General features: G+C 52.5%; 1 protein-coding gene across 1 annotated transcript in view; it reads left to right on the forward strand.

Annotated features, from left to right (window-relative positions):
* Positions 1 to 16,742, forward strand: part of SH3RF3 (SH3 domain containing ring finger 3) — a 159,400-nt gene that overhangs the window by 66,708 nt on the left and 75,950 nt on the right. Inside the window, exon 2 of the mRNA XM_069583212.1 lies at positions 15,557 to 15,811. Within this exon, the coding sequence (XP_069439313.1) occupies positions 15,557 to 15,811 (255 nt within the window). The remainder of the gene's footprint in view (positions 1 to 15,556; positions 15,812 to 16,742) is intronic.

Below are 16,742 nucleotides of genomic sequence, written 5' to 3' on the forward strand. Positions count from 1 at the left end.
GCCGACAAGCATTAGTCAAAAGTCATAGAAACGTGGCCATGAAGGAAGGCCGGGAGCACGTCTATCAAGGACTGCTGCTCTGTGCCAGCCCTGAGATGATGCAGGCAGTAAAGGAGCAAGCCTCACACCCCCCGAGTCTCTTTTAATTAGGCTGTTCTCATCAAAACGCCGCTCCTTAACTCTCTTGCCACTTAATTTAGAAAATTGGTGGAGCAAGTGTGGCATGCACATTGCCTCTTCCTCTGAACATCTTTCACTACCAAAGCCGCCACGGACTGGAAGCATTTGAAGTGGAAATGAGTGGAGTCAGGGCACAGAGTTGTTGATTCCTGATTATCTGCTTGTAGTATTTTAAAAATTAGATTGTGCTTTGTTTCCATTTAACAAAGGAAGGAAAGTGTGTCAGTAGCGTTTTTATTAAAATAGAAATTTGACAAACACTCTTCAGTGGCTTGATGGATTACAAGAGATGAGACACACCCACAGAGGATGAAATTTTGCCAGATTAGGAGTCCTGTCTGAATACAGCTGTCTTGTGGTTGCAGCGACCTGGTAAACATGAGTGAACAACAGCAGTGTCAGGTTGGTCCCTGCGGGCAGCTTTAGGAAAGGCAGATTTCCGGAGCAGAGGGGATGAGGGTCTCCCTCTAACTGCCAGGATGAACACGGGAGATGTGAAAGGAAGGGCTTGTCTACATCTGACGTCAGAGGCTGGCCATGAGAAAACCAAAATCCTGCCCAGATTCCAGTGAGCACCCACCACTTCCACAGCCCAACGTAGCTGGGACTTGAGGCCACTATGGAGTGGAAGCTGGGGTCACTTCCTCCAAGTCTGAGCTCAGAAAGTCATCATTCAAAGCCAAGGCAAAAACCGCGTTTCAAGGAGTGGATGGCTCTTAAAAAGGGACCTTGACAACTGGAAGGCACAGCAAGGCAAGAGGATGGGCGGGAAAGAAGGAAGGGACTGAATAGGGTGAGGGGCAGACAGACAGGATACCTGGCACGGCTTCTAACAGCCTGGAACCCCCAAGCAAGTAAAGCCACTGTGCATGAGGGCAGCCAGGCCAAGAGGAGGCCGAGCCATGCCTGAGAACTGCCTCCCAGGACAGCCTGGCAGGAAGGCTGGCAGGAGCCCAGGGCACGGAGCGAAGAGTTGAGTTGAAGTCAGCCAGGAACACCGTGAGTCTTGAGGAAGCTTGCTCAAGACTGTGAATAAGGCTGTGAATAATTTCATGGTGGGGCCTGCAGAGCAATGTGTGTGCTGGCTCTTGAGAGCTACAGCACGGCTGGATCTGCCGAATGAGTGAATCTGCAGTGGCCTCCGGTCAGATGTGAAAGGACAGTCCAGTACAGAAATCACACTTAAAAGGTGCAGCAACCGAGCACAAAGAGTGCCCAGGGACGTGATCGCCAGTTCATTAAGCGATGGACTGTCAGCTCAATCCTTGGTTTTCAGCAGAGAAGAATGCAAATGAGGACCCTCTCCACCTGGGCAGTCAATCTTGCGAGGTCTATGTGCTCACCACATTGAGATCTGGGTTGACAGCTTTATTGCCATCAGTTGAAAGTTCCACGCTCAGGCCTTGTAATGTTCAGATGAGGCCAAGAGGTGGCGCTTCCCCGGCTCAATGAGGATTTAATGAGTAGACAGACTCATAGGAAAGCCCAGTGTGGGCTGTGCTGCCTGGCTGTCAGGGCTGCACAGGGGGCTCTTCTACTGTCTGTGTCTGTCTGACCCCAGGCAGTCTCAGCGAAACGTCAGCAGAGATGGGGGCTCCCAGTCGCTCTGCTGCTTCTATTCTGCCCACGTACTGGGCTCCCAGCTGAGCACCCCAGAGGGGGCTTGGCCTCTGTGGACGAGGCATGGGATGAAGGGGGCCTGTACTTCTGAGTGGCATCCGGACTCTCTGGTTCATCAGGTCCTGGTCTGGAGGTCGTCAGGTGTTCAGTCCAGGCTAACACAGGGGCAGGTCCCCTTCAGGCCAGTCATACCAGAGAGAATGCCCTGAAGAAGAGGCTGGGAGACTCCACCTCCAGGCTCTGTGCATGCTCCATGAATGGGGATACATGGGTACACACCCACGTGGGCTCACGGAGCACACACCATCCCAAGGAGTGTTCCGTGAGGTTTAAAGGAACAACCACTGTGGTTATCTGCTAGTCGTCTACGGCGCCCCCACCCGCAGGAGGAATATAAGTGGAACTGGGAGGGGCATGAAATAAGCCCCCAACACAGCAGTGTCCGGCGTGACCCAACCTGGATGGCAAGGCTGCCTGCACGCGCCCTCCTGCAGTGGCGGGACTGTCCGGACGCTGTTCTAGATTGCCGGCCAGCCTGGCTTGCAGATGTCCAAGCTTGTTGTCAGTGTAGGTCCCCAAAGGGCTCAGAGGGCTCACCTTTCAGTTTCTGAGTTTCCATTTTTATCTTTTTAAGTGGTTTTCAGTATAGCCACAAAGTTGTGCGACCAGCGCACTGATCCCAGAGCGTTTTCGTGGCCCCAGAAAGGAACCCCACACCCTGTAGCAGTCCCTCCCTCTCCTCTGGTCCCTCCTGTCCCCCAGCTCTGGGGCCACTCAGCTGCCTCCCGTCTCTATGCATTAGCCTATTCTCACCACTCTATATAAATGGGATTAGTATATGGCCTTTTGTGTTTGACTTCTTTCCCTTAGCATCACATTTTCAGAGTTTTGTCATGCCTGTCACACGTGTCAGCACCCCATTCTTTGTACGCCGAGTAGTAGCATGTCACACAGAGAGGCTCACTGGTTCTCGCTGATGCCTGTAGGGCCGTGAACACTTGGGCTGCTATCACCTCGTGATAGCTGTGGTGAGTCCTGCCATGAATGCTCTTGTCCGGATTGTGTGTGGACGAGTGTCCTCGTTGATCTAGGAGCAGAATTGCTGGATAGCATGGTAACTGTTGAATCTTTTGAGGAGCTGCCTGATGGTTGCTCAGAGTTACCAAAGCATTTTTCATTCCCGCCTACAAACTACAAGTGTTCTGTTTCTCAACCTTCGTGCCAACAGCCACTGAGGTCTCTTTATGGTTATAGCCCTCCTTGTGGGTGCGAAGTGGTTTCAGTTTATCTTTTAGATTTTAAAATAATGATGAAGGTTGTGGCCACCACTTACCTTGGAAGGAAAACCATGCTGATGGTGAACTAATATTTACAAATTATGTTCTTTAACGGTCATGCTTTGAGAAGGCAAAGCTGACCTTTATTCTGAGCTCCCTGATGGAAGCTGTGGACACCTCCTGGTGGTAAAGGAGATGCTGAGGACAGGACAGATGTGCAGACACCAGAATCCGTTTCTAGTCCCATCACATCTTCTTTCCCACGGCCCAGTGAGCTTGAACTCCACACATTTTCGAGCACATGTGCTGATGTATCTTCTCCTGGAAGCAGCAGGACAGATGTCACCTCCCCAGGTCCTCTGTGTCCCCAGTTCTAAGTGACATGATGGTTCATACAGGAACATACGATACTCAACTGTGCAAGGAAAGTCCATCTTGGGACAGGCCTTGGCTTGTGTTAAGAAACTTTTTAAAACTTGTGTGTGGTTTTGTTTTTGCTGGAGGTTGACAAAGGGTTTGATGCCTTTCAGCGGGCCCTAGGGATCAGTGTGGGGGCCACCCAGCAGGCCACATGTCCTTATGTGGCCCAGAAGCAGCGCTTAGTCTGACCTTCTCTACAGAGCAGTGCTGGCACCGCCCAAGTGGGTGGGTCAGTCTCCACAGAGCAAGACAAGAAGTCATAGCATCTCTGGACTGAGGTGGACATCAGGGACCCCTGCCCTGCTTGGTTCCTTGGTACCCACCCCCCACCCCCAGTGGCTTAGCCTCTTTAACTGCAGCCCCCAGAGTGGCTGTTTCCCGTCTGCCTGCACCTCAGACAGCGAGGAGCTCACCACCTCCAAGCAGCCCGTTCTCTTCTCAGTTCTCCTTTCTTCTCAGCTGGAAGGTTCTTTATTCTGTGGCCTCCCAGTCTGCTGCCCAGGAACACCCCCTGGCAGCCTGGGCTTCAGCCTGTGGCCACTCGTGGCTCTGTCTTCCATGGCAGCACTTTAATGAAAACAGCTAACTTAAAAACAGCCATTACCGCCCCCTCCCTGACCCAGTGTCCAGGCAGCCCCCCATTCCTCCAGCGACCCCAGGCCTGCAGCCATATGTGGGGCCTGCAATTATCATGGACACCTCTCCTGATCCCAACAGGAGCGTCTTAGGTCTTCATTCCAAACCACTCCTGCTGAAAAGCTCAAAGGGTTAAAAGTGTGTGTGGTGCTTAGGTTATGATGAAAGTCTGTAAGCTTTGTTTCTAGCAGCACTTTTGTTGGGAGATGCATTGTACACAAGAGGGGGTTCATGTGTGCAGTTGACAGAGTGAGAGCGGGACAGGCGGGGATGTTTCCGCACAGCCAGACCCACGGGACCTGAGGCCCTGCCATCCCTCCTTCGTTCCCTTTGGGTGAAGCCACGCAAGGATGCGGACGTGGATGCACATGTCCACAGGGTCTGGGTGGTTGACCGGACACGTTCTGTGCTCAGAACCGCTGTAGTTTCTCCATGACCTTCTGCTCATCAAGGACTCGCCGTGTCCTCATGTGAGACATCCAGCATTCCCACTGGAGAGTGTTCATGATGGATGAGTCAGACTTTTCCCGATAGAAGCCCAGGGGCATTCCCTGCCCATGAGGAAGCGTGTCCTTGCATGTGGTCCCTGGGCTGTGCTCTTGGGCCTACACGCAGGGCTCTCACCTGCCACGCAGACACTAGTTTTTATACCCTTACACACACTTGGTATCGTCAGACTTTTCAATATTTGCCAACCTGGTGGGTTGGAATGGCATCATGTGTGCCTTAATTTTCAGGTCTCTGATGACAAGTGACCAGTGCACTCATGGACCATTCATGTCTGTCTTTTAGTCAATGCCTGTTGGAATTTCCTGCTTTTTCCTTGAAAACAAGCAGTGTTCATCTCTGGTTACTGCCACTGTTCTTAGTGGTTTGGACACTCTGACGGTTCTGATCCTTCCCAGTGAAGTAGTTGCTAATAGGGTGATGCCTGCCTCCTAGGTGAGGCAACCGAGGGCCAGGTGGAGTGTCTTGCCCAATCCCGGTGGTGAGAGCAGGTCAGGGATGGCCCCTGACACTCTAACCACTGACTCATTTATATGTTCTGGGGACTACTACTCAGTATCTTCTCCCAGCTTGTGGATTATCTTTTTCTTTTTGGTGTCCTGTGATGAAGAGACATTTCCTTAGTGTTGTTGAACTGAACACATTTTACGGTCAGTGTGTCTTGTGTCTGATCTAAAAAATCTTTTCCTACCTTAGATCCTTAGATTAGCTTCTAAAAGTTTCATAGTTTTGCTTTTCATGTTGAAGACTGTAATCTGGCTGGAAATAATTTCATATGGTATGATGCAAAGGGCTATCTTTTCCTATGTGGATGCTCCAATTTTGCCAACACCCTTTATTAGACGCCTGGCCTTCCCCTGCTATCTGAGCACCCATGCTCAGGATCATGTCTCCCTGTGGGGTGCTGTTTCTGGGCTGACTCAGTCCCCTCCGCCTGTCTATCCCTAATTCCATTATGTTTTAATAATTGCTATACCGTCTTTAAAGTCTTGATGTCTAGTAGGAAAAGGAACTTTGCTGATCCACATGAATTTTGAATCAATTTGTCAGAATCCTGCTGGGATTTCCATTGGAGATGCATTTGAACCGTGCATCAATTTAAGAGAAAATTATAGCTTTTCTAAATCCTCCTACTCAAAAACATAGTATTTCTTTCCATTAATTTCGATGATCGCTAAGGTCTTTCAATAAACTTTCATAATATTCTCCATAAAGGGAATGCATATTTTTTTGTTAAATATATTCCTAGTACCATTTATAATCCTAGAGAAGGGAATGGCAACCCACTCCACTATTCTTGCTTGGATAATCCCATGGACAGAGGAGCCTGGTGGGCTACAGGTCATGGGGTTGCAAAGAGTCAGACATAGCTGAACAACTAACACACTGTAGTAGCAAAAAAGATAGAAAGTATTTTTAAAACTTATATACTCTGCTTGTTGAGTGTGTATAGAAAAACAACTGATGGTTGTGGTTATATTGGTGGCTGGATCCCATAACCCATCTTCAGGTGCTTGTGTGGTATGTGGAGCTCAGCAAACAGAAAAAGAAAGACCTGTGAAAGCAAACAGTGTCCAGGAGTCTCTCTGGGGAACCTGCAGCTTTGGGTCTGATGGGTTCCTGGCCCACCAGTCATGGAACCAGGCACTGAGAAGGGGACGCCATAAGGCTCCTGGCCCTGAAGAAGTGTTTCTTTTCGTACAAATGAAGCAAGAGTTCAAAGGTTTTCAAGGCATGTGCGTGATGAGCTGCATGTGCCTATACCAACTGTCTGTCTCCTCTCCGGCTGCGGGAGGTTCCCTGAGGGAAAGCGCAGGAACGTGTCCTGTGCCCGGCTTCGGTCACAGTGAACGTGTATGATCGACCTGCACTGCCAGGGGCGGGAAGAACGCTGCCTTTCCTCAGTTTTGGTTTGATTTCAAATGTTATTGCAAAATTAAAGAGAAATGGCAAGCTCCTCCTTGCCCCATCTCTTGCTCCATGTTGCCCCATCCTTACTTTTTTCTTTTTCTCATCTTGGCATATCTCAGAAGCATCAAGAATTTTATACTATAGATTTTTCAAGTATGTAAGCTCCTCGTATTGTTGTATAAATGAACGCTTCATCTTCCAGGAAGCAGGTGGGTGACAGGTGGAACAAGGTAGTACTTCTCGTCTGCTCTGAGACGCAAAACAGAGGCCGCCATCGCCAGCCCCATGAGGAGGGGTGTGTGTGTGTGTGTGTGTGTGAGAGAGAGAGAGAGAGAGAGAGAGAGAGAGACTGACCCACCATGCACGGGCTCCGTGTGATGGGCTGGGAACCCTCTGGAAGGGTCCCTGAGCTGCTCACCACTGTTCACTAGCACCCTGGGCATATTTGTGATGGGAGCCCTGAAACATGTGCTGAGCACAGGGGCTGCCAAGGGTAAGCTCATGGTCCAAGCCCAGGAGAAAGGCCTGGGATTTGGAATCTTCAGTGTCTGTGGTTGACTTTGAACCAGAATCTAAAGAGGATGCCTCAGCTTTTCTCATGAGCACAGGAAGGTGAGAGAAGAAAAACTGAAAGGCCAGGCTGTGGGCCTGAAGCTCTGCTGCCCTGAGCATTGGAATCAAGACACTGAAACACCAACCACCCCCAGTTCTGCCTCCTCCTCTTTCCTCTCTGCAGCCCCCTTGCTTCATAAAGAAACCAATTTGAGTATGAAAAGAGGAATTCTCAAAGGCAGGACCTTCTCAGACCCCTGCCTGTCATCCCTGCCCGGAGCGTGTCCCCCTAAGCTGCAGGCTTCAGGTCCCCCCATGGCCTCTCCCACCAACTTGATTTAAACTGTGAAGCCTCCACCCACTGACTCTTGGACTCTCTTGCCTTGCTCTTTGTCCAGGGCTCTCTGTCTTCAGCATGCTGCGTGTATGGATGACTCATTTTGTACATCTCTCCCTACTTCTGAGATATGCCAAGATGTGTGGCCCCTCAGGGCAGGAGCATTTTCTGTCCATTTTGTTTCTGATGTATTGTTGTTGTTCAGTTGCTAAGTTGTGTGCGACTCTTTGTGACCCCGTGGACTGCAGCAAACCAGGCTTCCCTGTCCTTCAGTATCCCCTAGAGTTTGCCCAATTTCTTATCCATTGAGTTGATGATACCATCAACCATCTCATCCTCTGTCGTCCCCTTCTCCTCCTGCCTTCAACCTTTCTCAGCATCAGGGTCTTTTCAAATGACTCAGTTCGTCTCATCAGGTGGCCAAAGTATTGGAGTTTCAGCTTCAACATCAGTCCTTCCAATGAACATTCAGGATTGATTTCCTTTAGGATGGACTGGTTGGATCTCCTTGCAGTCCAAGGGACTCTCAAGAGTCTTCTCCAACACCACAGTTCAAAAGCATCAATTCTTCAGCGCTCAGCTTTCTTTATAGTCCAACTCTCACATCCATACATGACCACTGGAAAAACCATAGCTTTGACTAGTGGACCTTTGTCAGCAAAGTGATGCCTCTGCTTTTTAATATGCTGTCTAGGTTTGTCATAGCTTTTCTTCCAAGGAACAAGCATCATTTAATTTTATTACTTCAGTCACTGTCTGCAGTGATTTTGGAGCCCAAGAAAATAAAATCTGTCATAATAGCAGTTTCTAGAATGTGTCTGGCCCATGTTAGGTGGCCTGTGTACATGCAGCAGAGGACCAAATACTACTAACAGTTCTGAAGAGTCTTTTGTTAAGACTCCAAAAGGGGCTGCAGCTCCCCGGCTCTCCCTATGACCTTGTGGTGATCTGGGCCTACGCAGGACTGGGGCTGAGCCCGTCCACACTGAGCCTCGGGGGCCTGCGAGCCGGTGGTGGGTCCAAGATGGTGACCTTCCCTCCAGCCGCAGTGAGAAGACAGTGCAGTCTGCTGTCCTCCGGGCGCTTTGGTGTGGCCCTGTGGTGGCTGAGGCTGACTGTAAGGGCAGCAGCGGAGGCTCTGTACCCAGAGGCCTATGGCCTGTAGCCCCCTCAGCCTGCCCGAGTCCTGCCCACCCTGGCCTCTGTGCCTCTGTGGGCTGAGCCTGCTGTGTCCTCGGGCCCTGTCTTACAGGAGCTCACGCCCTTGGCCACCGAGGCCGGCCTTGTGGCAGATGCTGTGAAGGCCTAGCGTCTGGCCAGGGCTGCCTCCCTCTTGCCAACAGCTCAGCTCTGACCAAGGGCCGCCCCTCCAAGTTGCTTCCTGCTGCCTCTGACCCTGCCTGCTCTCAGGGCTGTGTGGGAATGAGACAGAGCCTTCCCACCCCCGCGTGCGGGGCCCCAGGCTCCCCTCTGCTCAGAAGGCTTTGTGCCGTCAGTCATGCCAGGACACCTTCTTAACTTCCCTGCTGCTCTGAGCAGGCTGGGCTGCCCATGGTGGGCAGGACTGGTGGGCAGGACCAGCTTTATCTGTTGGGCAGGAGGTGGGGGCATCAGCATCTCTGCTGGGCAGGTCTCACAGACTGGGGTCCACAGGCAGCCGCTCGTTGCCTGTGTGGGTGGAAAGGCATACCACGCTCTTAAATTCACACAGTATGTTAATCATGTTCTCACAAATGCATTGAGACATTTCTTGCCGTGAGTGATAAATGATCTGCAACCACTGGGTTCCTCTGAGCTGTTCTGATGAGGGAATGAACAGTCAAGCCAGGCCTCGGTGTGGCCTCTGACAGAAGGCAAGGGCGGCCTTTGCGCACCCGCCTCTGCTATCGGCGTGGGGCTGGGCTGTGTGGCGGCCTGTGCCGTGGGAGGGGAGTGCGGCCGAGCCTGGCTGGGTGGAGCAGCCACCCCTCCACCCCCCCCCCCCCCCACCGCCAGGTATGGCCCTGGCCCTGGGCAGACACCTTAGGGTCTGCCTACGTCCACTCTGAAATCACATGAGAGCATGAAGGCGAGAAGGGACTTCCCGTGGGCACAACGGCACACAGCCGGCTGGTTCTCCAGCACGTGGAGCACGTTTGGAGCAAAGCCAAGTCCCCCCGGAAGCCCCCCATTTCCATCTTGTAGTGATGGTGCCAAATAACATCAAAAGATGAAATGTCTTGATCAGATTACCGTCTAAGGTCTTTGTGTCCACAGAGCTCACCATTGTGTATGTCGCCTGTTGTGTGATGTGGACAAGCTGCGAGGACACATCATGTCCTGCACAGCCAGGCTCTTAAACGTGCTGATGCCTCGTCACTCCTGACCCCTCCAGGGCCTGGGACCTGCTCTAACAGTGGTCTCCCTTCTGGTCTTCGGAGCTGGATTCCTAAGGCAACTGATTATTTTTTAACCTGGATATTTATAAATACCTTATTTTTCCCTTGCTGTTGTTGTTTAGTCACTAAGTTGTGTTCAACTGTTTGCAACCTCATGGACTGCAGCACATTAGGCCTCCCTGTCCCTCACCATCTCCTGGAGTTTGCTCAAACTCATGTCCATTGAGTCGGTGATGCCATCCAACCATCTCATCCTCTGTTGTCCCCTTCTCCTCCTGCCTTCAATCTTTCCCAGCATTAGGGTCTTTTCTAATGAGTCAGTTCTTCCCATCAGGTGGCCAAAGTATTGGAGTTTCAGCTTCAACATCAGTCCTTCTAAAGAATATTCAGGACTGATCTCCTTTAGGATTGACTTGTTTGATCTTGCAGTCCAAGGAACTCTTGGGAGTCTTCTCCAGCACCATCAATTCTTTGGCGTTCAGCCTTGTTTATGATCCAGCTCTTTTTTGGTAGCATTGAAACAATGATGTTTTCTAAAGTATTTAAAATAAGGTGGTGTTAGTGAAGGCTAAAATAAGGGCCTGAAAGAAGCCATCTGCCTCTCATTCCTGAGAAGGGACAGAGCCAATGAAAGCCTCTGCTTTCCTTCCTGTTGCCCAGATACCCAGACACCCTTTCATACGAGGCTGGAGATTTCATATGTGGCTGGAGATCCCAGCACAAAGCCCCTCCCTCTAAAGCAGGCTCTGGTGAGTCACCTTCCCGCAGGATCCTGGGTGGAACGTGGGGACATATGACTGGCTGAGCATCCCTGGATTGAGGCCACAACAGACCTGGGGTTGTTGGGGAGTTTCAGGCAGCTAGCCCCTCATCTCCTAGGGGAGCACTGGGGCACACACCACCAAACAGACCCTCTAGGGGCTTGGTCATATGCTTACGTGGTAACCACTGTCCAGAATATGACTAGGAGCTTCTCAGAATCAGTCTGCTGTTTGCTTGTTTTCCCCGAGAGTGGACAAATGAACAATTCTCCAAACTGGATAAATGCAACACAAGTCTGGACCCTCCCAGCCTAATGGTCAACAATCCACCTTCCCTTTTCCTTCTGCACTAAACAGAGAATTGTCAGGGCCCCTCACCTCTCCAGTTTGGGTGGTGGTTAAGAGAAGAGGGTCGGCCCCCTCTTACCAGCCTCACGACATCTAGGAGCTGATTTGCCTCTTAGTTTTTCTCACTTGTCAAGTGGCAGTAATGACTGTTTCCTACTTCTCACGGTTCCTGTGAGCAGTAATCAAGTTGCCTGGCAGGCATGGCTCTGGGTCTACAGCTAGATAAGTGGTCATGTTATCAGGAGCAGCGTGAGTGGCGGGTATATGCTGGGCTCCAGAGGACAGTCTACCCCTCTGCCACCTCTGGGACCCAGACGCGTTACTGAACTTCACTGGGCTTTAGCTCCCTGTCTGCAAAGTGGCAATGACATAAGGCCAGCCTCATAGGGTTGATGTGAGTGTCTGGTGGGTGGAAAGGGGTGCAGCCCGGTGCTCAGGAGGAAGGAGCTGGTCCTCACTGTGAAGGGGTGGCAGTGACTGTGAGTCAGGATAGAGTGTCCCCTAGAATCAAAGGGGCCCTGAGCCAGTGCCCACAGAGATGCAGGAGGGAGAGGGGGTGTTGCACAGGGTTCTACTTCTCTGGTATCACTTCTGTCGGATGCAATTTAGAGCCAATGTGTGCAAGTGTCAGGCCGGCCGGTGTCCTCACTGTACTCTCTGACCTGTGTTCCTGCTGGAGAGCTGGGCTCCTTATTGGCCGTTTCCTGTGCTTAAAAGCATTTGCCTTTTCTAGGACAGCATCCAGGCTCCTGAAACACTTGTTCGCCTCAGTCAGCGGTCCGTGAGAATTTTTTCATAGAGGGTTCTCCATTAAGAGATAAGAAGCTCCTTATGTACCACCAGTTCTATCCTCTTCAGGTTCCTGGGGAATGTGGGAGGGTGGATTTGATGACCCGGTGTGTGAGCCAGGCCTGAGTGCGGAGCCTGCTCCCCACGTGCCTGGTGGGGCTGCTCCCCAGTGTAACAGGTGCCCTGCTCCCCCAGGGTGAGTAGAGTCTCATCTCTGACCTTGGCCGCACTCACCCTGACCTTCTACCTCACCTTTTCATACTTGTCAGAAGAGCTTGGGCTTTCCTTGGGAACTGCACATTACAGAGCACCCCTGCCCCGACAGAGGTGCGCGGGGAAGAAAAGTCCATGCCTGGAGCCCAGTGTTTGCGCTGCAAACCTGGGGTTGTCCTCACTCCACCTGCCTGGGGACATGTTGTGCACTTGTCTTTAGTTGCAAGCTTTCATGACCTTCAGGATAAGGGATGTTTCACTCCCCAGAGGCACAGAGCCTGCTTCAGGACCTGGTGTATCATGGTATCCCGTAAGTTCTTGGAGAAACAAGTGTCCAAACATGAAGAAGGAAACAACCATCAAAATAAAAGAGAGAAAGAAACAGCCAGGATCCAAAGGAAGCTTTTAATAAGAAAAAGAGAAGAAGGAGCTTAAATTTTAACCTACAATAAAAGTGAAACCCTAGAACCTCCCAGCTCTAGTGTGATATAGTGACAACTTTGTTACAGACGAAATTTGTAGACTAGGAGACAGGGATTTTCTGGTTAAATACATTAGTAACATGTGCCTTTTCAGGTAATTCTAAATCTGAGTGTCCATGTTGAAAGGAAAGTGTGTGTGTGATGACCTCCATGGCGATGTTAAGCGCTTTGACTTAAAACTGCTTATGAGCAAAGAAATTGTAAGTCCCACCTCAGACCCAGGCAGGATACAGGCTAACCTGCTGCCGAGAAGATCTCAAAACACGGCAGCTCAATCAGGATACAGTTTCCTTTTTTTCACGTGACATCTGGGCCCTACTCCCCAACGTGAGGAACTGGTCCTTTCCTCCTTTGCTTGGAGTATCATCTTTGTGGAAAACGCTGCAACCCCCCCCCCTACGCCCCCAGGGAGGGAGGTGCTGGGTAAGTGTTGGGAGGCGAGGGACTAGAAATGGAATTTCCTCCTAAATGTCATTGCAAAACACAGCTCAGCCCAGAACTGGCTCAAGTCCCTCTCACTTGCCTTCATTGACTGGAATCTTGGCGTGTGGCCAGGGCTCCCCTCAAGCAGGGCTGGGAGGTGAAGTTCTTAAGTGGTGAGCTTGGCGCCAGTTGAAACTTGAAATATTCTTCCTGACAGGAGGAGCAGGTAGACTTGGGGGACAATTGGCCATCACTGCTGCCTTCTGAGACCTTGAGACACTTGACTGGTTTGAGGCTGGGTGCTCTCCCCCTGGGGCCCACCCGCTGTCCAGGGAACTCACCAGGGTGTGTCTCTCCCAGAAGGCAGGCCCTGTGACTCCAGCTCCTAGCCCTTGCTTGGCCTGACTCCTCTTTGAGTGACCAAGGGGATTTTCAGTCATCTGGGCCCGGCCAGTGGTAACAAGGTTTAGAGCTGTGTCAACTCTTGACCTCCCATCCTGGGAGAAGTCCTTCCAGCCCAAGGCCCTTAAGCCAACTGTAGTCAGAAGATTGTCTTGGTGGCCCACAGGGTCAGCCATTTGGAGGTGTTTTGAGCATATGATCTGAACCAGGCCAGGGTCGGGGATGTAGCCTCGAATGTAGAAGCAGGTGGTGCCTGTCCTGGGGGCCCCCACACTGGTAACACGTGCCCCCTGGGGAGCAGCATGGAGGGAGAACCTGCGAGTCCTTGGAGTCTGAAGACTGAATGAGTTCTTTGTCCACACTCTTCACTCTGTCTTTCCAGGGGTTAGACAGTGAGACCTGGGTGTGGGAAGGTCTCTCGGGGGCCTTGTGGGCAGCCGAGTGCAAGCAGTGCGTCTGCAAAGCTCACCTATATGTGGATCCCAGTGAAGACAGAGCTGGGGCTGCCGTGCCTGGGTGACATCCCGCAGCTCCTCCACGTCCGAGTCCTGAGCCGTGAGCCCGACGTCATCTGTCTTCATTATCACGGATGCCCCACAGGGTGGCTGTGTTAATCGGTGTAGGCACCCCAGTTGTGTGTCCCTCTCACTCCCCTTTCATCTTGTTTCCCGGGTGTCTTGAGCCTGTGGAGTGGAACTTGGCAGCAGTGTTCAACTCAGCCGTTCCTCCGAGGGGTGCTTAGAGGGCCAGGCCACGGAGACCACGCGGGCTTCCTCAGGTTGGGCCCGGGGCTGGTCTCTGGGGTCCTCTGGCTCCGCTGTGACATCTGCAGAGTCTTTTCCTGGCCCTGCGTCCACCTGCCAGGACCTCATTATGGACTCATTCGTTCATCTCATCAAGCATGAGAGGGTGAGAGGCTGGAGGTGCGAGACCCACCAGCTCCAAGCATTGCCGGGGGGAGAGGCTCAGGTTCCCACAGCAGCTGCCCCCTAGCACCATCTGACTTCTTTTCTTCACCCCCAGGAGTGCACCTCCCCCTCCCCACCACAAAGCTCAAGGTGGCCCCTCCTCTCAGTTCTCCAGGAGATGCCGGTCTTGGCAGTCTGAGGGGTGGGAGGGGATTAGTGAGGTGGGTGTCTCCCTGTCTCCCAATCCTGCTCCCCTCGTCTGCCTCCTCTTGCCACCTCCCAGTTCACTGACAGGACCAAACAGCAGAGTGGCCACCTCAGCAGGTGTAGCTGGAGCTGGTAAGGTTGTGTGCTTGCTCCCGGCCCAGCACTCGGACCTCCAGATGGGCGTGACTGCCTGAGGCTGTGGCAGGAGCCTGAGCCATCTGGTAGGCCTGCTCCTGCCTCTGCTCCAGAGGCATCTGGCCTCTGTCTTTCCCTCGCTCAGAGGCTGGGACGCATGGGAACTGGCCACTGCAGAGAAGCAGGAGAGAAATTCAGGTGCCCTGGCCTTCACAAACCAGACCGGGAGTTAGTTGGCAGTTGCCCCAGGGGTGAGGTGTGGGGCTCAGTGGACCCATGTTACCCAAGAGCAGGGGGCCCGAGAGTGGCTCAAGGCCAGATGGCAGATCAGAAGGGCAGTGGGCTGGATGACCGTTGACAGGAGGACAGGGGCATCCCATGACCTAAAAAGGACCTGCCTCAGGCTCTTTTGGATGAGGCCACCATGACCTCCAGAAGCCAGGGGCCATGGCAGGCAAGATGGAGAGTGGCGGGGCGGCCAGGACCCCTCATTAGCACTCTCAGCCCTAGGGGTGCCTTTCCCCCCGGTTGGCCTGGAGCCCGTGCCCCCAGGCCCTGCAGTGGTGATGTAGGAGGGTGTGAAACAGTCCAGCAAGTCTATCCTTTCAGCTTGAAACCCCCCAGACACACGTTCTGAGTCACCGTCCTGTGGAATGGTGGTGGCCGGGAATGCAGTGGGGGGGTGGCACCCAGGGGATGATCAGTCAGCCACACGGTAGCAGGCAAAGCATTCTGGAGCCAGAGCTCGGGTAGGGGCCCTATCCCTCTCAGAGTCTGCATGAAGGTCTCCCAGCTCCTCCTCAGCATCCTTCCAGCTCAGTGCATGGCAGCCCTCAGGGAGGCCCGGGGCATATCTGGGGACCCTCTGCAGACCCCGTCCAGCAGGGCGTGGCCCATATTTCTTGGATGAGTCTAGTTAGGCTGTTGTGCGAAGTGCTGTGCGTACCTGGTGGGCTGTGAGTACCCTGTATTCCTCAGAGGTATCCCCGCTCCTGGGCTCTGAGACTTGGGGGCCCTGCAGGTCAGGCATTGGCCAGGCAGCCGCTGAGTAACGCATGTTCTGTTTCCAGGGCCCTCCCCCACCACCTGCCGGCAAAGCCCTGCTCAACCTCGAGGGGACAGAGCCTGGGGAACTCAGGTGTGGTGAAGGGGATGCTATCGTCCTGCAGCGCCGGAGTGACGAGCTCTGGTACCATGGCCTCCTGCCTGCCGGCTTCGTCCAGAGCGTGCGGCCGCTGCCCCCGGCCCCGCCCCAGGGCAAAGCGCTCTATGATTTCGAGATGAAGGACAGAGACCAGGACAAAGACTGTCTGAGCTTCAGCAAGGTAAGGTGGGTTCGAATGCAGCCATCCCCCCCACAGCCCCAGCCGGGAGCCTGGGTGGGCATGTGAATCCTGGCCCTGCCACGATGGAGACAGCAGTGGTTTCTTCTTACTGAGGGTCTGCCAGGTGGAAGAGGGGGCACCCAGCCCAACTGATAGGTGCTCTCTGGTAGTGGGGGCAGGACCCTTGTTACCCAGGTCATGAGTGTGCAGGGCTCATGGGCCCTTGGAGGGAGCTTGCTGGGGAGACCTTGGCAGAGACCCCTATCAGATCCTGGAGTGGGAGCTGGGCCCAGAAATCAGCACGGCCCAGCCCTTCTTGGAGGGTCTGGGGGTGGATGCATGTGTTTGGGCCATATGAGGCTCCACTGAGACCTCGGGACCCAGTCAGTGGCAAACCAGCCATATTTCCTGCGTGCTTGTCCTGGGGCAACCTGGAATGTGAAGTCAAGTGGGCCTTAGGAAGCATCACTACGAACAAAGTTAGTGGAGGTGATGGAATTCCAGTTGAGCTATTTCAAATCCTAAAAGATAATGCTGTGAAAGTGCTGTACTCAACATGCCAGCAAATTTGGAAAACTCAGCAGTGGCCATAGGACTGGAAAAGGTCAGTTTTCATTCCAATCCCAAAGAAAGGCAATGCCAAAGAATGCTCAAACTACTGCACAGTTGTACTCATCTCACATGCTATTAAAGTAATGCTCAAAATTCTCCAAGCCAAGCTTCAACAGTACATGAACCATGAACTTCCAGATGTTCAAGCTGGATTTAGAAAAGGCAGAGAAACCAGAGATCAAATTGCCAACATCTGTTGGATCATCAAAAAACAAGAGTTCCAGAAAAACATTTATTTCTGCTTTATTGACTATGCCAAAGCCTTTGACTGTGGGGATCACCACAAACTGTGGAAAATCCTGAAAGAGAGGGGAATACC

This window comes from Ovis canadensis, chromosome 3 (assembly GCF_042477335.2).
Source record: "Ovis canadensis isolate MfBH-ARS-UI-01 breed Bighorn chromosome 3, ARS-UI_OviCan_v2, whole genome shotgun sequence".
NCBI lineage: Eukaryota > Metazoa > Chordata > Mammalia > Artiodactyla > Bovidae > Ovis > Ovis canadensis.